This window comes from Calonectris borealis, unplaced genomic scaffold (assembly GCF_964195595.1).
Source record: "Calonectris borealis unplaced genomic scaffold, bCalBor7.hap1.2 HAP1_SCAFFOLD_77, whole genome shotgun sequence".
Classification (NCBI taxonomy): Eukaryota; Metazoa; Chordata; class Aves; order Procellariiformes; family Procellariidae; genus Calonectris; species Calonectris borealis.
The window spans coordinates 285,576-309,965 of NW_027441478.1; the positions used below are offsets into that span (position 1 = coordinate 285,576).

Consider the following 24,390-nt stretch of genomic DNA (forward strand, 5'->3'; position numbering starts at 1 on the left):
CTGGAATCCTATAATCCCTCTCCTAAGGAAGCGATCTGCCTTGAAGATGCAAGACAGTCTGCTGCATTTCTACGCTTGCTCAGCTACATTTTCGTTCATCAGTTAGCACGCAGCCTGGGTTTTAAAAGAGGTTGTACTGGATAGAAGGGTCAGACTTGGATTGAACTATCACGTGAAGTCGAGGGGAGAAGAATACAACAAAACATATTTACCACGAACTGGTATATAGGGGACAAAACAGGAATCCATTTGGCACGGCAGACTTGCCATGCTTTAGATGCTGCCAACATCTCTGTCAGAAGCTGTCGTTATTTTATGGGCTATTGTTATACTCATGAAACAGCCAGCCTTCATTGGCGTGAGGACTGGACTGAGACCCTGTGAATTACTGTGCTCACTGACTCAGTCTGCAGGAACTAAATTAATTAATAATTAGAAAAAAAAAACAACCAAAACCCACCTGTAGCACAAAAGAGGGCCTTCTTCAGAAATGAATGGCGCTCTAGATAAAACAACGGATTAGATGAGTTTCTAATGAATTCTTAAGTTCTCTGTCCTCTGCTTTGGCAGGTGTTGATTCAAGATCTCTCTGTACTCAGAAGCTCTACGGTTGGATATCCCAGCAGGAGCGGTGGGGGACAGCAGCCAGCCAGACCAAGACCTACTACTTGTTCTTTCTGTTAAGTCAATAAACCTTTAGGAGCATAAAAGTTACTCCTCGGACAGAAAAAGCAGAACGGGATGAAGGAAGGGGCTTGAGATTTTTAGAACTCGTCTCCCATATATCATATCCATATAGCACGAAAAACTTTCTTTTGATCACATTTCGCAGCTCCTTCATAGCCAGAAGGAATTTCATCACAGGAATTTTCATACCACTAAACTGGCAAAAAGGTGTACAAGCCTTTTTATCCATCTTTATCCTTTTACACTTGTTCCATAAAACCATTTTCCACTCTCCAGCTCACGATCTCACCAAGCAGAAAAGTCCTATCTGCCACACACTTGTCATAAACTAGGTGGGACATGACAAAGTTTCAGAGACATCAGTGTTTATAAGATTAGAAACTTTAAAACGCAAAGAAGAAAAAAAAAAGAAAAAAGGGTGGTGGGGGAAAACTTATTTTCTACCTTGACTGCTAGGTTCTTAAGCTGCCAGTATTTAGCTTAGAAATCCAACCCTCCAAGGCATAATGGGCAAAAGAGCACGTTTTATGTGAAATTAAATTATGCTTCTCTTGATTTAAATACAAAAAGTGAGCTCCACTGCTACATTCATCCACAAGAACGCCCCCAACTTCACAGACACCCATAAATTATTTTTGTAAACAGCAAATTACTAAACATAGTACGACACTCCATGAAAGAGAAAAAGAATGCACACAATCAGCATCTTCCTTTTTGACCAGAAAATGAAAATCTCTAACAGCAGATAAGCCTGAATTAAAAATCCATCAAATCTAGACCCCACATGGGGTATGGGTTATGATACGCCACATATCTGGACTCAACTCTTGAAAGCAATCATGCACTAAGGACAATTTTAGGTTGTTATGCAGAGGTTTAACTAGAGCCTTGGCAACTTAATCTGGGACACGAATGGTATTTGCATTACACTACCATGTGCAGTAAAGAAAACTGGTCTTGCAGTTCGATTCCAGCGCCGCATCCTCAAACAAAACGAGGCTGCTACCTTTGAGGAACATGGATGGAAATCTCACCTGCCATCCCGAAGTGACGCTGTGGCATTGCTTCACTTTTTGTCACTTTCCTCGGGCTTGGTCAATCTTTTGCAGAGTCTGAAGCCAAGGCCCATAGCTTTTTCCTGTTTGTAACAGCGGATGTCTGGGTCTTCACAGGTCGGTTTGTTGTGGGGCACCGCTTGTACCCCGCCTTTGCCTTCATAAATGCATCCTTCCACTAGAAAAGAAAAGGAAAATTACCAGTCATGCCAGTCATGACATTAGACTATCCACAGGGCAACAGAGTGCACTGCTTGCAAGAGGATTTGGTACAGTAAATAATCCTTAAATATCTTGATTTACTTTCTAGTTGGAATGAAATGAAAACATACGTTTAGCAATAAATGCAGCATGATGCTCCTTACCTTGCACTCGTTCTCTCTAACAGATCTGCCTTGTGGCAGGATCACCGTCGCATGTGTATTGCTCGCTTTCATTTCCGTCTTAATCTGTCAGCTGGCACTTGCCACCTCCAGACTGTAGCAAGGATAAAAACGATTCCGTTTACAAGCAGCACAGCACCCTGTGAACCCGCTCTATGAAGTCCTGTATTTATAGAAATGGCTATAAATAATAAAAATCTGCAGGGACCACTGACCCACATACGTGCCGTATTTTTGGAATAGGGCCTAGGTATTAAATCTACAAACTAAGGACTGCGACACCTCTCACCTTGCCCCTTTCCTCCTTCCCTCCGTTTCGTGTGGGAGCTCGTTCCACCAGTGAAGGCACACCACAAAACCAGCCTCACAGAGGGGAAGGGAGGGGAGGGGCTAAGGGAAGAGGCGGAAAGGAAATACACAGAGAAGCAGCTTTGCCCTCCCTGGTTAAAGCCACAGCCCACTCAGGAATCACCTTTCCCGCCTGCAGAGGGAAAAGCACAGAATCGCTAGCAGTGAAGTACGTAAGCTCTTCGTATCAGCATCGCTGCTTGGAGTAATCGAATTGTTCTGCGGAGTCATTTGACAAGCCGACAGGCTGCTCAACAAATGAGAACCAGAACGCATGCCATTTGCGAGATGAGGCAGCAATAAGCTTCTAATCGGTTCCCAACAAGAGCAATTCAAGTGAGGTGGTGTATTAATGGATTTTGTTCTCTGCAAAGCCAAGAAGCAAACATTAACCGCACTCCCCGAAGGGGAGGGAGCAAACTGAGCGAGGGCAACTCATCGGCCCCTTTCAGAGTTTCAACACTCAAGATAAACGAAAACAAACCCATGTAAAAAGTTAAACAGTGGCCAAGAAGCACTTTTATAAAATGCATATAGGGGCCTGAACCAAACCTCAGAAAGACTTCCAACATTGATTTTCGTGACTGTTAGACCAAGGCCTAGAATGAAGCCAAAGCTTCTGCTTGCCAGGTCATGAGAAGATAACTTAAACGAGCTACACAGTAAAGAGAAAACGCCAAAGGCAATAGCGGAGCTTACTGTTTTCCTCCATTCAACCAACTGTGCAGTAAACCAACTTAACCCAGCCAGCCTAAGTGTTAATGTTAATCTTAATCAACATTAATCTTCAAAGTGTTATCATCCTGTGTATAGCCCTCACCCAGAACTGGGTTAAAAGACCAGTTAATAAGAAACCAGAATGATGAAGCTACTGAGTGGGTGTTTGATTGGAGGAGATCAAGATGTATATGTTTTAATTTAAGAACACTATGGTGATAGATAGTTTAGTTTGTTGTGGATTCTATATTGCTCGCTTCTGTAATTTTAAACAATGAAGACTTGTTGCTTAGAAGTTAGGTAACTAACAGGTGTGTGTTTTAGAAGTAGTGATAATTAATTTTAGCTATGGAAACTATAAACAGACGTGGTCCAAGCATGGCTCAGGGACAAATTGCGACCCTATAAGGTAAAGAGGAAATAAGTTCATGAAGAGTTCACTACCCTACCGACCACCAGAGACCACCCGAGACCCCCAAGAAGACCCTAAAGGTTTTAGTGCGCATGTGTTTAAGATGATGTAATATTATAATTAGTTCTCGGAAATGTAATGAATATGTAACAAGGAAATTTAAAATATGTATGAGAAGCATGGATATAAACAGAAAGGTGACTAGACCAGGTGTGCTTGATTTGTGGCAAGTCCACCGAGCACCCAGGCCTGAATACAACAATATCTCTCCTGAGCGTGTGGAATTGGTTACTTGCACGCCGGGCACGAATCCGCTTTTCGGACAACAGTTTTTGGCGATCCAGGTGGGACTGCTGGGAAGCCTTGCCCGGATCGACTTGTCGGCTCTTGGTGGGGAGACCCTGCTCTCTGGACTCCAGCGCGCACCGACCTTTTGATCGGGGACTCCGTGAGTATTCTCCCCGACCAGAGCAGGTGAGCGACTCAACGGTGCAACGCTAAGGTAAATGAGATATTGTTCTGGAGTATAAAACTGTGCATGCATTTGGTAAGGAATTGTGGCCACAGGTAAAGAGGTATATTCATATGCGTTTGACAGTGACGACTGGAGTATATGAAGTTGTAGGCGCCAGGGGTAAACCGGTATATTCATATGCGTTTGACAGTGACGACTGGAGTATATGAAGTTGTGGTAAAGAACGTTCTTTTTTGGTAAAGATATGGGAGCTCAACCATCAAAAGTAACACCTTGTTCCCCCTTAGGATGCATCATTAAACATTGGGGAAAATTTGGGGGTGATCCTTTGAGAAAGGATAAATTAATTGAATATTGTACTAAATGGTGGCCAATGTATAAATTAGAAGATGAGGAAAAATGGCCAGAATTGGGAACCTTGCAATATAATACTATTTTACAACTAATGTTATGAGGTACCTTATGTAATTTGTTTTTTTTTTCTTTTTGTTTTGTTTTTTTTTTTCTTTCTTTTCTTTTTTCATAATCTTTTCGATTATGAAATTCGGAAAAAAAAAAATGTAAACTTTTAGGTTTAGATTCTAATGTGATGATGATGATGATGGAAAATAAGGAACCAAAAGTGCACTGTTGTTCTGCATGTAGCATAGGAAAATGATGTTTAAAACTAGGAGAAGAAGAGGAGGATACACAAATGTTAGTACCACCAAGTAAAAATGAAACTTCTGAAACCGAAGCAAGAGGAAGCAATACTTTTAGTCCGATAGCCGGCAGGACTAGAACCCAGCAAGGGTCTGTATTGTTAGCACCCCTTCGCCAGGCAGTGGGCCCAAGGGGGGAGCCAGTATTTGTGAAAGTACCATTTACAACTTCTGATTTAATGAATTGGAAAGAATTAGCAGGATCATACAGAGAGAATCCAGAAAAGGTGTATAGATCCTTTCGAACAATTATTGAAAATCATAATCCAGATTGGAAAGATATTCAAATTCTTTTGAATAATTTGTTTACTCCTGAAGAAAAGAGGGTAGTATTAGAAAAAGCAAATATGGAAAATGAAAGAATAAATGCAAGAGAAGGTCCTGCTCATTTTATGCCAACTCAAGACCCAAATTGGAATCCTAATAGTAATGATGGTAAATTGATGATTAAACAGTATCAACAATTAATTTTGTAAGGAGTAAAGAATGGAATATCCCGCCCAAAGAATTTGGCGAAATTGACTCAAATAATTCAGGAAAAAACAGAGGACCCATCCACCTTTTATGAAGGATTATGTGAGGCAGCTAGGAAATGGACAGACTTAGATCCTGAGAGTGATGAGAATAGAGCAATATTTACTACTTTGTTTGTAGGGCAAGCTGCTCCAGATATTCGAAAGAAATTGCAGAAAGTGGATGGGATTACAGGAATGACTATATCACAGTTAATTGAAATGGCTTATAAGGTGTATAACAATAGGGAAGAGGAGGAAAAGAAAAATCAGGAAAAAGAAAAAATAAAAGATAGGAAACAAAAAGCTGCTATTTTAGCAGCTGCTTTTGTAAATGCCCAAGGATCAGCTGGAGGAAGAGGCAGAAGATATTTGAGAGGTAGAGGTAGAGGGTATTTGAGAGGAAAAGGCAGAGGAGGTAGAGATATGTTTAAACAATATACCCCATTAGGATTTAATCAATGTGCTGTATGCAAGAAACAGGGACACTGGAAGAGTGAGTGTCCGGAGAACAAAGGAGCAGTCGTGACTCAGTCACAGCAGATACCACCTGAAGCTGATTTACTTATGATGGGAGGAGATTCTGAATGATGGGGACCGGGGGTAGAAAATGATATTTTCCCAGCTGAGCCCCTGGTTCCAGTAAAGCTGGGAGATGAAGTAGTCGATTTTTTAGTAGATATTGGAGCAAAATATTCTGTTATAAATACATGTAAAGGACCAATGAGTAAATTTAATGTATCTATTGTTGGGGTCACGGGAAAGAAGGAGATAAGGCCTTTTTTGAAACCTTTAAAATGTAAAATTGGAGGAAAAACACTGATGCATGAATTTTTATATATACCGGAATGCACCATGCCTCTCTTAGGACGGGATTTATTGAATAAATTGGGAGCACAAATCAACTTTAAAAAAGGAAGAATCCAAGTTCATTTTCCTGAAGCTAATGCCTGGCAAGCCCAAGTTTATTTATTACAGACAAACACAGATGAATCTGAAGAAATTCCAGAAGAGATTAAAGATGCAGTTTACCCTTTTGTTTGGGCAACAGAGAAACCAGGAAGAGCGAAAAATGTGGAACCGGTAAAAGTTGAATTGAAAACAGGAGCTCGACCGGTAAGAAAGAAACAGTATCCTATTAGTATAGAAGCCAGAAAAGGTTTGGAACCAATAATAAATACTTTTCTTAAACACGGACTTTTAAGAGAATGTCAATCTGATTATAATACTCCTGTCCTTCCAGTGAAAAAGTCACATAACCAAGGATATAGGCTGGTTCAAGATTTAAGAGCGATAAACCAGTTAGTGGTGGACATTCATCCAATAGTCCCTAATCCATATACGCTGTTAACAACTATCAATGAATCAAATGCATATTTCTCTGTTATAGATTTGAAAGATGCTTTCTTTTGTATACCTCTGGAAGAAAACAGCCAAAAGATTTTTGCCTTTGAATGGGAAGATCCGTCGACTGGGAAGAGGACTCAGCTCTGCTGGACCGTGCTGCCACAAGGGTTTAAAAATAGCCCAACCATCTTTGGAGCAGCTCTGAATAAGGAACTGGAACAGTGGTCCGGTAAGGAAGATCAAATCACCCTCCTTCAATATGTTGATGACATCCTATTGGGAGCAGATACTACTGAGATCTGCAAAGCAAAGACTGTTAGCCTCCTAAACTTTTTGGGAATGGCCGGGTATAGGGTGTCAGAGAAGAAAGCACAAATTGCAAAACAAACTGTAATTTATTTGGGGTTTGAGATTTCCCAAGGACAGCGAAGATTGGGAAATGGTAGAAAAGAAGCCATTTGCAGGATGGCACCCCCTCAATCTAAAAGAGACTTGAGAGGATTTTTAGGAATGGCTGGATGGTGTCGCCTTTGGATTCCAAATTATGGTTTGATGGCAAAACCACTGTATGAGGCAACCAAAGGCCCTGAAGAATTGTTAGAATGGACTCCAGAGTGCCGAAAAAGTTTTGATGACATTAAACAGACTTTAATGAAAGCTCCAGCTTTAGGACTTCCAAATCTGACCAAACCCTTTGAGCTATCTGTTCATGAGAAGAGACATGTAGCTATGGGGGTTTTGACTCAACTTTTGGGAGACTGGAAAAGACCAGTGGCTTACTTTTCCAAACAATTAGATAAAGTAAGCTCAGGATGGCCTAGCTGCTTGCGGGCAGTTGCGGCAACAGTTCTCATCATTCAAGAAGCTAGAAAATTGACATTGGGACAGAAAAGAACGGTTCATGTCCCGCATGCGGTACTTGCAGTACTGGAACAAAAAGGACATCATTGGTTAACCCCTAGTCGTTTGTTACAATATCAGGCTTTGTTAGTGGAACAAGACGACATCATTTTGAAAGTGAGTACAATTTTAAATCCTGCCTCTTTAATGTCAAGTGAAAAAGAGAGTGATCTTAACCATGATTGTTTACAAGTTATCGAACAGGTGTATGCCAGCAGGCCAGATCTGAAAGATGGCCCTCTCCAAACTCCGGATGAAGAATTATTTACTGATGGAAGCAGCTTTGTTGTAAAAGGAGAAAGGAGGGCTGGTTATGCCGTGGTAACTTTAACTGAAGATCGAGAAGTAAAAGCATTACCTCCAAATACATCCGCCCAGAAAGCAGAAATTATAGCCCTCACAAAAGCCTTAAATTTGGCTAAAGGTAAAAGAGTTAACATCTATACAGATTCTAAATATGCTTTTGGAGTTGTGCATGCTCATGGAGCAATATGGAAGGAGCGAGGACTTTTATCTGCTAGCGGTACCCCTTTAAAATATGGAACCGAGATTTTGAATTTGTTGGAAGCAGTACAGAAACCTAAAGAAGTTGCGGTGATTCATTGTAAAGCTCATCAAAAAGGGGACTCAAAAGTAATACAAGGAAATCGAAAAGCACATGAGGCTGCTAAACGTGTAGCATTAAATACTATGATTTATGTTTTAATTCCATCAAAAGAAATTCAGGTGGAATCCCCAAATTATAGTGAGAAAGAAAATAAATTAGCTATGCTATTACATTGTAAGAAAAATGATCAAGGATGGTGGATAACTTCACATGGACAATGTATAGTAACCCCTGAAATTATGAAGAAATTAATGGTCAAAACCCATGCTGAAACACATATGGGAGCAGAGGCAATGGTGGAATCAGTAAGACGATATGCGATAGGAACCAAAATGTTATTGATTGCTAAAAGTGTGAGTAATAAATGTGAGATTTGTCTTAGGAACAATCCGAAAATACAAATCCGACCCCCTCCTGGAGAGGTAAAAAGAGGCATAACTTCCGGTGAGTATTGGCAAATAGATTTTTCAGAGTTACCGCGATGTAACCAATACCGATATCTATTGATATTGGTAGATACCTTCTCTGGATGGCCGGAAGCTTTCCCGTGTCGAACCAACAAGGCAAAAGAGGTTGTGAAACATTTGTTGAAAGAAATAATTTCAAGGTTTGGAGTCCCTTTAGAAATGTCCTCTGATAGAGGCCCACATTTTGTAGCAGAGGTTATTAAAAATGTGAAGAACCAAATATTAAAGAAACAAATTCCTCAAATATATCCAGAAGCTCAGTGGAAATAGATTGAAGCTTTACCATTTGCCTTGTTAAGAATTAGGGTGACCCCGAGAGTTAGAGAAAAAGTAAGTTTATTTGAAATTTTGTATGGTAAACCTTATGATCCTTAATCTAACAGGAAGATCTAAACAAATGCATGTAACAGGAGAAAAAGTATTAACTGAATATCTTTTATCTTTGAGTAAGGTGTTGAATTCTTTGCATAAGTATGTCCCTTTGAAGACACCTTTACCTCTTGAATTTCCAGTACACTCATTTAATCCAGGGGATCAAGTTTATTTGCGAATGTGGAAGGATGACCCTCTTGGAGAAAAGTGGAAAGGACCTTTCCAGGTGCTGTTAACAACAAACACTGCTGTGAAACTGGAAGGAATAGATTCTTGGATTCATTATACGAGGATTAAGAAAATTCCACCTGGACTGTGGACATCTGTATTTAAGGAACCATTGAAGTTAACTTTGCGGCGTGTTCAATGAGATACTGGAGATGCTGCTAAATTAGTGTAACAATTTGATTTTGAACAGAATTAAATTAGAGAGAGAGGGAAGATGTGGAATGTGTTGTTGTTAATAATAACGATCAGTCAGATTGATTCTCAATTTTTGTTATAGAAATCAAAATATCTGGGAACTTTTAGCCCGAGAAGTAACCAACATGTCTTCCTTTTGTATTGCAGCCGAGAATTTTGTGGGAGGGATGTATAGTTCTTGTTTGGTAGGAAAAGGTATAAATTATACCTCCCAAGCACTTTCGACTATTGGTATGGAAATGACACAAATAAGAGAAGCCACACTTGAAAACAGGGCTGCAATTGACTATTTACTTTTAAGACACAATCATGGTTGTGAAGAATTTAAAGGAATGTGTTGTTTTAATTTGAGTGATAATTTACAGTTAGTAGAGAAGAAAATCCAACAAATAAAAGATTTGGCATATGGGTTTAAAGAACGGGAAGGATTTAGATTTTTCTTGGTTGTTCTCGTGGCTTCCAAATTTAAATTGGCTTAAACAATTATTTTTGTTTGTGGTACTGATCGTTATTTTAGTTATGATTATATGTTGTATGATTCAATTTGTATCTTTTTGTAGAAAATAAGTATTGTGAGACTCATGATGCTTAACATCATAAGTCTCAAAGGGGGGAATTGTTAATGTTAATCTTAATCAACATTAATCTTCAAAGTGTTATCATCCTGTGTATAGCCCTCACCCAGAACTGGGTTAAAAGACCAGTTAATAAGAAACCAGAATGATGAAGCTACTGAGTGGGTGTTTGATTGGAGGAGATCAAGATGTATATGTTTTAATTTAAGAACACTATGGTGATAGATAGTTTAGTTTGTTGTGGATTCTATATTGCTCGCTTCTGTAATTTTAAACAATGAAGACTTGTTGCTTAGAAGTTAGGTAACTAACAGGTGTGTGTTTTAGAAGTAGTGATAATTAATTTTAGCTATGGAAACTATAAACAGACGTGGTCCAAGCATGGCTCAGGGACAAATTGCGACCCTATAAGGTAAAGAGGAAATAAGTTCATGAAGAGTTCACTACCCTACCGACCACCAGAGACCACCCGAGACCCCCAAGAAGACCCTAAAGGTTTTAGTGCGCATGTGTTTAAGATGATGTAATATTATAATTAGTTCTCGGAAATGTAATGAATATGTAACAAGGAAATTTAAAATATGTATGAGAAGCATGGATATAAACAGAAAGGTGACTAGACCAGGTGTGCTTGATTTGTGGCAAGTCCACCGAGCACCCAGGCCTGAATACAACAATATCTCTCCTGAGCGTGTGGAATTGGTTACTTGCACGCCGGGCACGAACCCGCTTTTCGGACAACATAAGGACGTCTCTAAAGTCACTTAAAAAAAAAAAAAAAAAGCTAAGTCCTTATCCTGGAATGTAAAGACACCACCTTGGTTCCCACGCAGAGCGGCAGAGATGGCCCAGCAGGGTCATGTCCCCATGTTCCAGGTCAGATAAAAAAAGCACAGGATATGTTTGTGGGGTCGGTTTGATGTATCCCTTCCGTTTTGTGAAAGCTTGGGGAAGCATGCGTTATGCGGTAGGACCGGTGTGACTTTAGATCTGAGGTTAAAAAAGGTGCTGCACTTCAGTGCAACTCCCTGAGTTGCTTTCATCACCAAATAAAAAAAGATTTGCTTTCTCCAGTGTGGGGGGAACAGGAGCTCGCAAGGGGATTCCAGCTACACCGCAGGGTAGCAGTTACCACGTGCTTAACTTCAAAGCTATGCTTAAATCCCACCAAGTGGCTATTAAAGGTCACAGGAATCCCAGAGATCTAACATAAAAAAAAATCCCCAGAAAATACCACACAAAAAACCGGGTTCGCATTACACGTTACCCCTCACCCCGCGAACTCGCCAGACTCCAGCTGGGAAGCCAGAAGATTTGTCCCCTCCCACCCTCCGGCGGCTGCCAAAGCAGCGGCAGAGCAAGGACAGCAAGCTCCCGCTCGGGCTGACTGGACCTGCCAAACCACTGGCCGAGCACCGGTGGCGGGGAGAAGCGTTCAGCTCTGCCTCGGAACGGCAGCAGCCTGGATTCATCAGGCTGCTCCCTGCAGGAAACAATCCCAACTGCCTGGATCTTGCCGATGCAAGGACGCATTTAAAGATGAAGTGTTTTCGAGCGAGGGAAACAAGGCCTGAGCAATAATAATCAGGCTGGCAATTTTCCAAGGCAGCTGAATATTCCCAGTCCCCGAACAGGGCAGCTGGAGTGAAAGCCCCGGGAGAGTTAACAGAAAAACACACTACTCCTATTACTGCAGTAACGAAAAATGCTGGGGTGGCTCAGGGGGGCTCTGGGAGTCGGGCTGCCCGGTGCCTGTGCCCGGGGGGGTCTGTCTCCGTCTCCCTCCCCTCCCCAGCTCTCGGGTCACTCCCGGGGCTGCCCCGGCCGGCCCGGCTCCAGCGGACCGGGACCCCATCACACCGGGCCGTTTGGAGCGCTTCCCCACCACCCCCGGGCGGCCCCAGCCCTCACCTCAGCCGAGCCGCAGCTGGAGCAGAGGCTGCGCCTCCCGAGACCAACATGGCCGCCGCGAAGCTCAGTGTGGGGAACTGACCGCTCCCAGCATGCCCCGGGAACCAACATGGCCGCCGGGCAGCCCCGCGCCCCAGGACTACAGCTCCCAGCATGCCCTGGTGCACACCCTCTCCCAGCATGCCACGGGGCGCCCCTTCCCGCTCTCTGGCCCTGCGGGGACACCGGCCCCAGCCCGGCCCCGCCCCCCCCGGCCCCATGGCCGCCTCCCCGGGGCTGCCCCGCCCCCGGTCCGGAGCCCCGGTGGAGCCGGGAGGAGGAGGGGAGAGGGGCAGAGCGGCGGGGGGGGGTGGGGCAGGGCGGTGGCGTGGCCGGAGAGGCACGGGAGACGGACAGAGGGACAGAGAGAGGCGACAGAGAAGGAGAGAAGAGCGATGGCCTCCAGGGTGGAGGCGTAGGAGGAGCAGAAAGGGCCGGGGCAGACAGGGAGGAATTTAGAAAAAATAGGGACAAGGAGCCAGACAGAGTGAGAAAGAGGAAGAAGAAAAGAGCAAAGGGCTACCGGGTGCAAAGGGAGCAGTTAAAAAATGGGGACCCAGAGCCTGACCGAGAGGGACAGAGAAAGACCAAAAATACCAGTTCTGGGCAATTGCTCCCATTTCCTGAGCACGGCCCAGGAACTGCATTAGCGGGAGCCTCAAAATACGTGCTGCCGGCAAAAGCCCTGCCTTGGGCCCAATCCTGCACCCTAATATTGGTGATGAACATCGCCTTGCAGGGGGGCCAGGGCCAGGGCAAAGAAAAACCCGTCGGGGGGGTGCGGGTGGAATCGCCCAGCTGTTTTCTTGTTTGTTGGTTGGTTTTGCTTTTTTAAAACAATACTATTTAAGCTCTTAATACGACCTGCAAGGCAACAGGAACGAGGCATACCAGACTGGGCACGTTTGAAGCCCGACCCCATTCAACAGCCGCACAAACCACCGCTCACTGCCGCGGCGCACACTCCACCGCCTGCCTGCAGGTACAGGCAGCCCCCCTGTTTCTGGAGCCGTCCCCAGGAGCGGCACCACCAGGCAGCTCAGAAAACGTGCTGCCAGCAAAAACTTGAGCACAGCTTAATTCTGGGCAATTTTTCCTCACTTTAGGCCTGCTGGTTAAAGACTCGTCCATCGAGAGATGGCTCAGGACCACGCCAGGGCCGGCGGCGCTGCTTTCTGGATCCCGTGGTGGCGATGGGCAGAGGGACAGGCGATCAGATCCTGGGGCCAGGTACGCGTGCGGGGTGTCGGGGTCACCCCCGCCTGGTTTTTCCCAGCGAAGCCCCAGCCAGTGCCAGCCCCGTGCTGCAGCCCCGGGGCTGAGGCTCAAGGATCCGGGCGTTTCTGCGGGTGCTGCACCCGGCCAGACCCCGCCGCCGGCTGCCAGCTGCCCTGGGCTTCCCCCCGTTGTCTTCAGCTCTGCTTTCTGCCAGCAGCTGGGGCACAGCAGAACGTCTTGCCTGCGCTCCACAGCCATCCTGACCCACGTCTGCAGCTCGTACGTGGTGTCCACGTGATTTGGGGGTGGCAGGTCTCTGTTGTGGCACCCTGGGAACGGGGGCAAAGCAAACCCAATCCCTCCCTTCCAATCTTTGTCCCCAGGGTGACTGAGAAGATACCTACCGTGTGCCGGAGAGCATCCTGTGGGGAGGTGACAGCCGTTGGCAGAGCGGCACCAAGACCCGCCTGACAGCAAAGGCGCCCGGTAGCCTCAGAGCAGCCCAGGTGAGCTGTTTCTCTTGGAGACCAGCAAAGCAGCCTTCCTCCGCCCCTGGTTTTGGTGAGATATGGAGCAGCACAAAGATGTTTCTCAGGCATCCAGGCCTGAGGAGGATTTCCCAGTGCCCCCGTGAGAGATCCTGCTCCTGGAAGCACCTCCCCATACAGCAAAGGCCGTATCCAGCCACCCGGCTCTGGGCGTAGCTGCCCCGAAGGGTGTCTCAGGGTGGACGGGGTCATCTGCCTGGTGGCTCTGACAGAGAAATGATGAGCTGAAGCCCCGTGGTCATTGCCGGCTGGTTCAAAGTCCCCGAGTGCCTCAGCCTTTCTCCCTGAGAGTGTTTAACCCAGGCACTTTTTCAGGGCATGACGGATGATGTGAAGGTGGATGCTGGTGATGTCCTGGTGGCTCTGTCCCACTTCAAAGTTGTGATGTCTGAGATCTGGGGCCACCTGAAGGCTCTGGCGGAGATCTCCAGGGAGTTTGTGTTCAATGTTTTGATACCTTAAGGCTACAATGTCCTAGGGTCATGGGGTGCTAGGGTTACAGGATGCTAGGGCTATGGGGTTCTAGGGTTATGCAGTGCCAGGGTAACAGTTTTCTAGGGTTATCATGTCCCCTGTCTGCACTTAGGGAGAGCTAGAGTTATTGGGTGCCAGGGTTATGGGGTTCTAGGCTTACAGTGTGCTAGGGTTATGGGGTGGTAGGGTAACAGGATGCCAGAGTGTAAGTGGGCTAGGGTTAATGTTATGGACAGTATCTGGGCTTTTTGGTCCTGGCTTCCCTGAGTTGTTTGGGGTTTTTATGCCTTCACGTGTGTTCTGGATGTTTTTTGGAGGTCCTATTTTAGCTTGTTTTCTTTTTAGGGTTCGGACTGGGGACTCTGGTTTGTGCATGATGTGTCTTCTAGTTGTTTTTTTGCTGTTCTGGTGACTTGTTTTGCATTTTCTGTCTTGTAACCATCATTTCTGGTCTAATATGGCTGTCCGGGTCGGCTGCTGTCGCTTCTGTTGCCGTCCAACTCATTTCCAATGGATGTTGGACTGTTTTAGGTAGGTGTGGATTATTTGCGGTCGATGGAGAACGACTGCCAGATGACTAACGGGCCCTGTCGGAAGGCTAAGCGTACTTCTCCGTTTGTGTAGACTTTCAAAGACACAGTCATTTCCCCTGCCTTGAGGAAGAGTCATGGGAAGACACCAACCGCACGGAAGGACAAGGGTTTTGCCTAGGGTACGTGGCTTTTTGGTTTCTGCTTTTGAGTAAGCAACCTGCAAAGAGGCTGCTGTCATTAAGTTTAGTGGCATTTTGTGAAGTCCTGAGTTGAGTATGGCGTGACTTGAAACATGGCTGAAAAAATGGTAGAGGTTTGTCTGCATGTTCTGGCTGCTTCGGGTTTGCATGTCTGCTCGTGGTGGTGAATTCATACTGTCCTTAGCTCCTACCTCAAGGCAGGACGTGTGCTTAGGGTGAGGTTGGTGCGAATCTGTATTTCAAATAGACTTCTTGATCATTTTGAATTTTGGGGGGCCAGCTTCTTCTCAGATCTGTTCAGTCATCCTTGGTTTTGCCTCTTCACGTAACTGGTGAAGAGCTCGTAGGAGGAGCAGGAGAAGGGTCAGCACTGCCGTTTCCATGTTGGTCGCTTGTGCTGCAGTTATCAGGGTTATCTTCCACCCGCAGTTTCTTTGCAGGAATCTCGTTAAGCCACTTGTCCATTTTGTGAGGGGTAGCGGACTTAATGGGAGACCTTTTGTTCCTCATTAGTGGCTCAGGGATTTACCTGTTGTTTTTTGTTTGTTTGTTTGCTTTTTATTTGCTGTGCTTAATTTAAAAAGCTTGTGGTAGCTCTTTGGATTTCTGTCTTTAAAGAAAGTCTCTAGGATTTCTACCCAGGAGTGAAGTGTCCAGAAAAGACTGTCCTTGTACGCTGCTGTCAGCCTTCAGTTTAGAGAAATGGCTGGTAGTGGTGAATGTTTAACGGTAATGTAACTCAAATGCATCTTGAATATTCAAGCTTTGCCTTTGTTCCTGATATGCCTGGGGGACGATTCTCAGCAGGTCATAAACAGTGTGTTCTGCTGTGTTTTAGCCGTTCAAAATAGTGTATCACCAGAAGTGTCTTCCTTAGGCCTACACAGAGCAAGAACCTCCAGTAGCAAGGGCATGCTGACCCTTGGGCAGCTTCAAAGCGACAGGTAAATATAAACAGGTTAACAAACTAGACCTGTGGTAGCAGTGCGTGCATCCAAGTCCACCTGACTCTCCACACTTTCTCAGCACGTCACAGCTTTTCGTGGGTGAGGGTGGATGGAGTCCCTATAAGCAGGTGTTGTAACTGGCCAGGCAGTTGACCTAAAGAAATGAAAAATTACCTTTGAAGGGAATGGCGTGCCTTTAGATGTAGGGCTGTATTGCCTTTTCCTTCCTTGGTCTGAGCACAGTGTGCTGAGAGGTGTTTCCCTCTGGGGGAGGGAAACTCATCCAACAGCCATCATCAGCCTCAGGGCTTGTGGTCCTTGATGGAGGCCTAAGTGCTTGGGACAGTTTGACCTGTGTTTCTCATTCTGCTGCCAGGTTTTTCCTTTAATGGTTGCTCTCTAGTTTATTTGTCTTTATAGTGTTTTGTAAATATTCTCTCTTCTCCATAGCTCTGAGCACTGAACTACGTGTTCCTTTTTCTGAAAACCCATAAATAGCTTTGGAGTTTACCTTGGGAGCAGAGAAAATGGGGACTCCTTAGAGTTGAGAAGAGAATCTAATATGAGAAACGCTTCAGTGATACACATCTTCTGAGGTTGAAAGTACCTCAGATTTAACTTTTTGGTTGTTTTTGCATTCTTTAGCAATATCTACTTAAAAGTCTACTTCAGCAAAAGAAGAAGAAATGACTTCGCTTTCTGTGTCTGACTAAAAGAACTAACCTGAACATAGAGAAAACTGATGTGAAGAGCCATTTTTGGGGGTTATTGGGTACCACATCTGACTTGTCGAGCTTTCCCTGTGCGTGGGGTGGTGGTTTGTACACGGCATTGCCCAATTTTCTTTCTGAACTGAACAAGTTACTCTTTCACAGCTTTTTTTAGTAGTCTTTCACTTGATGTGCAACTTCTTGCTCTTCACGTGTCAGCTAACGGCTTCCAAAAAGACAGGAGGTGACTCGGCAAGAAGGTGGGACGTTCCTGCGTTCGTTTCTGGCATCTGATGCTCGGTCCACCTCCTGTCAGTTGCCAGATGCAAGGCAAAGGGCTTCTCCTCATTAGAAATTACTTGTCTGATTTCAGAAATGGTCTACGTACACTTGAAAATGAAACTTTTCCTAATCTCTTTGTGCACTAGTAGAGAAGCAGTGGGGATTTTTCAGGGCTGTGCCTGTGGAAGAACCTTTAGGAAATCCTATCCCTTGGCTCTCAGATGGGGAATGAAGAGTTTGAGAAAGTCATGGGTGTTTCTGGTGTTCCCCAAAGCAGTGGGTTCAGCTGCTGCAGAACCTGGACATTCCTCTGAGTACGAACAGAGGAGGGGATAAAGGGTCTTCAGAGGCTGTTTCTTCCCAGGGGCTTTGTGAGCAGAAAACTCGCCCTGAAACTTCTCCTCCTGAAAGGTTTGCTATGCTCTGTACCGGCTGCTCCATTTTGGATCGTTCTTACAAAAACAAATGGGGTTTTTGTTGCTCCTATGTGTTTTTTCCCCTCTCTGCGATGTGAAATGCCTCTGTTTTGGAGAAAACAATCAGGTCCCTCTGGATGGCATCCCTTCCCTCGAGCGTATCGACTGCACCACTCAGCTTGGTGTCACCTGCAACCTTGCTGAGAGTGCACTCGACTCCCACTATCCATGCCATCGATATTAAACCGTATCGGTCCCAGTATGGACGCTTGAGGGACACCGCTCCTTGCTGGTTTCACGTTGGGCATTGGGCCACTGACTGTTGCTCTTTGGTTAACGCTTTCCCTTCCGCATGAGGAGCTGGGGAGGCTGTTGGGGGCGGGACGGAACACGGGGAGCCCCCGCATTCCCTCCTGGGAGACCCCCAGACAGAAGGCCAGAGCCGGCAACCCCAGAGAGTCCTTAGCAGCCAACAGACAGAACGGACCATGGCGCTGCCAGCCCTGCGGCTCTCACTGTGCAGCCCCCAGGCCCCCCTAGGCGCCCCAGGTGCTTCAGCCTTTTGTCCGTCCCAAAACCTTCTACCCCCAAGGTAGGGACCGACCCTGACCCCTGCAGCCCAGGGACGCTCTTGGGGGAAGGAGCGGAGGTGAGCACTGACCATTACTCCTGTGTCTCTCTCTGGCTCAGCCAACCTGTGCCGCTGCCTGGGCAGGAGCAGCCCTTCCCGGCAGCCTGGGCACCCGCGGCGCGGATGGCACCCCAGGCACCCCCAGCAGTTATGGCATCCCCAGCAGATATGGCCATGTCTCCCATTTCACCTGCTATAAGCGAGTCTCCTCCCTGATCTGCAACCCTGTCCCACTGACACAGCAGCTCAGCCCACGGGGAGTGCCCCGGCCACAAGCTCCCCACGTGCCAGGCACAGAGCTGGGGGACGTCGATGATCGGGGCTGGCTCGGCGGGTGCCCCTGGAGGGTTACCCCGGCCCGGCACAGCTCCCCCTCAGCCATGCAGGTCTGCAGATGGCTCCATGCAGCTGCTTCTTTGACCCCCGAGTCTTCCACATCCAGTGGACGAGCACCAACCCGCCTCCACCAGCCATTGCCACACCCGGCCACGGCGCTGCTCCTCTGCCAGGTGCTGCCCTGTGGGGCCACAGGGGCTGCGGGACACCCCTGGCCTGGGCAGCCCCCGGGACCCCTCAGGGCCAACGGCAACACCTTGCACCCCACACCCGTCAGGGGAGAGCGGTGGCCCCAGCCCCCCTGGTGCTGCCGCTGTGCTTCCCCAGCTACCAGCACGTGGGGAGGCAGTTTGCACAGCTCAGACTCTCCGACGCGGCCATCCCCGCAGCAACATCCCCCTGGGCAGCGATGTCCTCCTCAGCCCCTGTGCTGCCCCCCACATCCAAGCCGCTGGGGACCCGGCAGGTGACATTGCACTGCCCAAGGAGATGCTTCTGGGTTGCTTCCTGGTCAGCCAGGATGGTCCCAGCAGCCTCTCCATGTCTGGGGACCCTGGTGGCTCCAGCAGAGCCATCCCCCACTGCAACATCAGCTCGCTTTCGCCGCCCGCGGAGCTGCTCGCCCCCGACTACGGCATCCCCGAGGCCACCATCGCAGTCCTGAGCCTCGAGCAACGCACCACCGTCAGGATGGAGCCCCAGGAGCTGTGGTGGGATGCGGGGACGGAGCTGCCACCACGCCAGCCTGGCATGTCCCAGCCTGGCATGTCAGAAGAACGGGAAAAAGCAGAAGAGCAGCTGGGCAAACCCACCCAGCAAGCCCAGGGCTCTCGCAGCCAGCACTGGGGTGGGAGCGTGGGATTAGACCCACAGCAGGCATGAGATGAGATTGGGGGGTGGTGAGGGGGGTAGTGGTGTAGTTGCAGGGGGGTGGGGGGGTGGTCTTACATGAGAAGAGATTTGATGACACATTTGCTCTTGGTTTTTTTGCATTAAAAGCAGCCACTGCTCTGTGCTTGTGTGGGAGGGGGAGGGAGCGCAGGGGGCACCGAGAAACAGAACCCGAGAAGTGCAAATGCCCCACTGAGCCCCAAATCAGAGCCGGCGAGCCCCGAAGGGCACCGAGCCACCCCCAGGGCTGAGTCACTTCCAGCAGGGGAGACAATGGGGAGGGCTGACTCCCCTGTCCCCTTGCCCAGGGGAAGGAGCCTTTTGGCAGGGGAGCCAGGACAGACGGGTCCCTGCAGGACTCACGGGCACGGCCCCACGCAGAAAGCAGCACTGAGCCCCTGGGACGAAGACAGACCTGGGGGGCTGGGGCCGGGGCCGGGACAGACACACAGGACAACAAGGGCTGCAACGCCTTTGTCTTGAACACAACCAGCGTCCCCTCCCGCGGGGACAGGGCTCAGTGCAAAGCCCTTAAAAGCCCCAAGACAATCACGCCCTTCCTCGGGTCCCACCATGCTCAGCTCCAGAGCCCAGCTTTGCCTCACTGCCACAGCGAAATAGCCCCAAATCACCCCAATAATGCTGAGGGAGGGAGGCCAGGCAGGGACCCTCCTTCCCCTGTCTGGCTGCACCTTGGGCAGCCGCAAGACCAGGAAGGGGGGAAAAATGGAAAGGGGGAAAAAAACCCGTATCTTTCCTTCAGGAAGCAGCATCGCTGTCCCGCTGTGCTGGCGAGAGCTTCCCGGGTCTGGCTTGCAGAAGGTGCAGGGTGAGGTCTCCATCGGGGCGGCCCCCCGGTGCCAGAAGTCGGGGGTCTGAGCCCCTTCCTTAGGGCAGTCCCAGCGATGCCGCTGGGGTGGTGGGTGCCGGTCTGGATGGTCCTCGCCCTGTGGGCGCTCTCCAGGGTCTCAGTGCTCCACCAGTGAGCAGCACTTGCTCAGCAGCTCAGGGAAGCACAGCGTGGACTTGCGCACGCCCAAGGGCAGCAGGATGCAGACAGAGGCGATGGCGCCGAAGGGGCTGAAGATCCCCGTGATGGTCTGCAGGAAGGTCTTGTGGAGCGGCGGCAGCACGTCCTGCTGCTGGGGCAGCAGCTCCTTGTCCTGGCTCTGCCTCACCCCAACCAATGCAGCGCGCGGGAGCTGCCAAGCACACGCAATGGTCACAAGTGCATCGGCCATGGGGCACAAGGAGGCTGACAAGCGGATGCTGCTCGTCAGTGACTGGCAGCCACAAACCAGGCAGCTCATGGTCCTGACCCAGCTCGGCTGAATCAGCCTGTTCTTTTTCCCATCAAATATTCTCCCCAAATCCCCTAAATTCACCCAAAAAAACTCCCCCCACGAGACCCGCGATCTCCTGCAGAGATGGGGGCATCTTCCTGCAGGCACGAACCTCGGGGCACCCTGCCCGCCCCGTGCTCATCCCCCTGCGGCTGCCCATCAAGGTGAGGGGGGGTGTTCCTAGGGGGGTCCCCGCCGCCCTGGGGGAGGGGTCCCCAGCGATGTCACCTCGCTGTCACCCTGTCCCCAGGGCCGTGGCCTGCTCCGTGGGGTACAACCACTGGGGCTGATGGACGACCAGGGGTGAGTCTACATGCAAGGGAGGAATTGCTACGGGCAGCTGGGGACCAGGGACTGGTTGGACCACATGGAGATCACACAGGTGACTGCCACTGTCCCCACAGGTGTCCTGTCCCCATCTCTGACCCTATCCCTCACCCCAGTGTCATCCCTGTAGGTGCCATGTCCCCATCGCTGTCCCCACAGGAGTTCTGTCCCCGTCACTGTCCCCACCCCAATCTCTGTCCTTGCAGGTGCCTTGTCGCCATCCCTGTGCCTGTGACTGTCCCCACGGGTGCCCTGCCCCTGTCCCAGATTGGCCCAGTTGCCCTCTCTTGCCGCAGAAAGCAAATTCCTTTCCATAGTGGCCATGCAAAAGGTCCCTCGGATGGAAAAGGTCCTGAAAGAAGGCCCTGCAGATGGCCCTGCTTCCAGCACCACGTTGGGCTGAGCTCAGAGCCATGGCCGTCTGTAAAAGCCTTCTTCCCTGTTGGGGTGAAGGACTGTTGCGAACAATTAAAGAAGTCGACACTGTTTTGCAACTTCTCCGTTGTGTTTTTATTCATCTCTTTCTCGAGCTCCTTGTGTCCCGAGGACCGATGGACTCCTCTGCCTGGGCTGGGTCACGAACCTCCCGCCCCAGGGCACGAGCATCGCACCACAGCCGAGAGGCCGCTCTCCCGCAGGGGAGGCAGAAAGGGTCACTGGTGCTTGGTGTCACAGGGAGCTGTCATGAGTGTTCCTCCAGGGTGACACAGTTGCAGGTCGCTGGGAGGTTTGGGCCATTCAGGCTGGTGGCTGCCCCTCTGGGGGGGGTGGGGGGTGTGTGTGTACCTGAGTCACGTGATCCCCAGCATGCCCTGGCTGCACCAGTGACAGAAACACCGGGCAGAGCCCGCACCCATGCATCACAGCCCTCTTCCAACAGCCACTGAACAAGGGAGGAAGATGATCAAAGAGCTGCATGGGAGGAGTCCCGGGGAGCTAGCGGCTATGGACCTGCCTCCTACATCGACAAAATTCCTCAGGGAGCTACTTTGGAGGAGTCTGGGGCTGACAGTCAGGACTTCAGTTGTCTCCAGAGACGGCCAAAAGTCTCTGGGAGCTGCTTGGGAGCAGTCACGGGGAGGTAGAATACATGGACCTACCTTGAACATGTACAAAACTCCTTAGCTAGCTACCTTGGAAGAGTCTGGGGCTGCTACCTGGGACTTCAGGTTGCATGATGTGTAGAGGGGACCCTCCCTTTGAACATCCAGCCCAGCACCGGCAGTCGGGGTGCCAGGAGGAGCTGTGCTTCGGTACCAACCACTTCCGAAGCAGCTCGAACCCCTTCATATGCTGCCAATATCTCCTTCCCAGTTGGAGTATAGCGGGCCTCGGATCCTCTGTATCCCCGACTCCAAAACCCTAAGGGTCGACCTCAAGTGTCCCCTGGTGCTTTCTGCCAGAGGCTCCAGGTAGGGCCATTCTCCCCGGCTGCGGTGTAGAGCACATTCTTTACATCTTGTCCTGCCCGGACTGGCCCAAGGGCTACTGCACGGACTATCTCCCGTTTAACTTGTTCAAAGGCTTGTCGTTGCTCAGGGCCCCATTTGAAATCGTTCGTCTTCCGGGTCACTTGATAGAGAGGGCTTACGATCTGACTGTAATGTGGAATATGCAGTGTCCAAAAGCCCACAACGCCTAAGAAGGCTTGTGTTTCCTTTCTGCTAGTTGGTGGGGACATGGCTGTTGTTTTGTTGATCACATCCATTGGGATCTGACGACGTCCATCTTGCCATTTTATTCCTAAGAACTGGATCTCCTGTGCAGGTGCCTTGACCTTACTTTGGTTCATGGCAAAGCCGGCCTTCAGAAGGATTTGGACTATTCTCTCCCCTTTCTCAAAAACTTCTTCTGCTGTGCTGCCCCACACAATGATGTCATCAATGTATTGCAGGTGTTCCGGAGCCTCACCCTGTTCCAGTGCGGTGTGGATCAGTCCATGGCAAATGGTAGGGCTGTGTTTCCACCCCTGGGGCAGTCGGTTCCAGGTGTACTGGATGCCCCTCCAAGTGAAAGCAAAGTGTGGCCTGCACTCTGCTGCCCTAGGGATTGAGAGGAATGCATTAGCGATATCAATTGTGGCGTACCACTTGGCTGCCTTTGACTGCATTCGTATTGGAGTTCTAGCATGTCCGGCATGGCCGCACTCGATGGCGGTGTGACTTTGTACAGGCCACGGTAGTCTACTGTTAGTCTCCGCTCTCCATTAGACTTTCGCACCGGCCATATGGGACTGTTAAAGGGTGAGCGAGTCTTGCTGATCATTTCTTGCCTCTGCAGTGGACGAACCAGCTTATGGATGGGAAGCAGGGAGTCTCGGTTGATGCGATGTTGCCACTTGTGCACTGTTGTGGTAGCGATTGGTACCTGCTGTTCTTCAACCTTCAGCAACCCCACAACAGAAGGGTCCTCTGAGAGACCGGGTAAGGTGGACAGCTGTTTGATTTCCTCCGTCTCCAGGGCAGCTCTACCAAAAGCCCACCGGTACCCTTTTGGGTCCTTGAAATACCCTCTCCTGAGGTAGTCTATGTCAAGGATGCACGGAGCCACCAGCTCGTTTACGGGTTCTGCCTCTTCCTCCTCCTGTTCTCGTGATGGCCCTGGTTCATCTTCATCCCTTACTAAACGAGCTGATTTTCTTGTGCATTTCTTCTTCTGTATAGAGGCGTCTGATACCGGCACAGGTTGGTTCTCTGGTTCAGCCGCAGTGACTGTCGAGGGGGTTGGAGTAACTGCAGGGCCGGTTGCATCACTGTGTTATCAACACAGTTCTCGTACTAAATCCCAAACACAGCACTATAACAGATACTAGGAAGAAAATTAACTCGCTCCCAGCTGAAACGAGGACACATCACCGGTGCCCAGCACCTGGACGTGCCCAGCACCCCCAACATGCAGCACCGTGAGTGTCCAACACCAGCCATGCCCAGCACCGGGTCGTACCCAGCACCCAGCACCCGGGCACTCCCGGCACCTGGGCACCTGCAGCATCCCACTCCCAGCCACCTCCAGCACCCAGCACCCTGAACCCCACACCCAGTCATGCCCAGAACCCAGTACCTGGACGTCCCCAGCACCCCACAGCCAGCCACCTCCAGCAACCCCAGGAACCAGCAACCCTAGTGCTCAGGACCCAGCACCCCGAGCGCCCAGCACGCACCATCCCCAGTACCCAACAGTAAGCACCTGCACATGCCCAGCACGTGGACATGCCCAGCACCCAGACAAGTCCAGCACCCACTGTACCCAGGGACCAGGACGCGCAGAGCCCAGCTCCCCGCACCCGGACATGCCCACCACCCAGTACCCCCAGTCCCCAGCACTCCCAGCATCCAGCACCTGGCTACGTGCAGCATCCCAAACCCAGCCACCTCCAGCACCTCGCACACAGCCATCCCCAGCACCCAGAAACTGGGCACCCACACCCAGCCACCTCCAGCAGCCCCAGGACCCAGCACCCTGAGCGCCCAGCACGCACCATCCCCAGTGCCCAACAGCAAGCACCGGCACATGCCCAGCACTCAGCAAACCCAGCACTCTAGTGGCCAGCACCCGGACATGACCAGCATCCCCAGTGTCCAGCACCAGTACCCGGATATGCCA

The 24,390-nt window shown here is 49.3% G+C and overlaps 1 protein-coding gene and 2 long non-coding RNA genes across 20 annotated transcripts in view; 2 read left to right on the forward strand and 1 right to left on the reverse strand.

Annotated features, from left to right (window-relative positions):
• LOC142076643 (uncharacterized) overlaps window positions 1-12,000 on the reverse strand; it is a 30,902-nt gene extending 18,902 nt beyond the window's left edge. For 7 of the 18 annotated variants that reach the window (XM_075138945.1, XM_075138937.1, XM_075138944.1 and 4 more), the window contains exons 1-3: window positions 11,893-12,000; window positions 2,108-2,219; window positions 1,722-1,920 (exon numbers count right to left, since the gene is read on the reverse strand). Coding sequence is in view for 2 of the 18 variants with exons in the window: in XM_075138937.1 (XP_074995038.1) it covers window positions 1,722-1,749 (28 nt within the window). In the remaining 16 variants the exon portion in view is untranslated. Of the gene's footprint in view, window positions 1-460; window positions 503-1,721; window positions 1,921-2,107; window positions 2,220-2,414; window positions 2,607-3,172; window positions 3,225-10,723; window positions 10,745-11,892 lie in introns of all 18 variants that reach the window. The other 11 variants (XM_075138934.1, XM_075138926.1, XM_075138929.1 and 8 more) reach the window with 6 other exon arrangements.
• Window positions 12,001-13,611: 1,611 nt separating this feature from the next.
• Window positions 13,612-16,728, forward strand: LOC142076647 (uncharacterized). Its single transcript, XR_012671235.1, has 2 exons — window positions 13,612-13,655; window positions 14,013-16,728. It is a non-coding gene; the product is annotated as an uncharacterized LOC142076647 (long non-coding RNA).
• Window positions 16,729-20,674: 3,946 nt separating this feature from the next.
• On the forward strand, window positions 20,675-21,275 carry LOC142076649 (uncharacterized). The gene is made up of 2 exons (XR_012671237.1): window positions 20,675-20,842; window positions 20,994-21,275. It is a non-coding gene; the product is annotated as an uncharacterized LOC142076649 (long non-coding RNA).
• The last annotated feature ends 3,115 nt before the right edge of the window (window positions 21,276-24,390 follow it).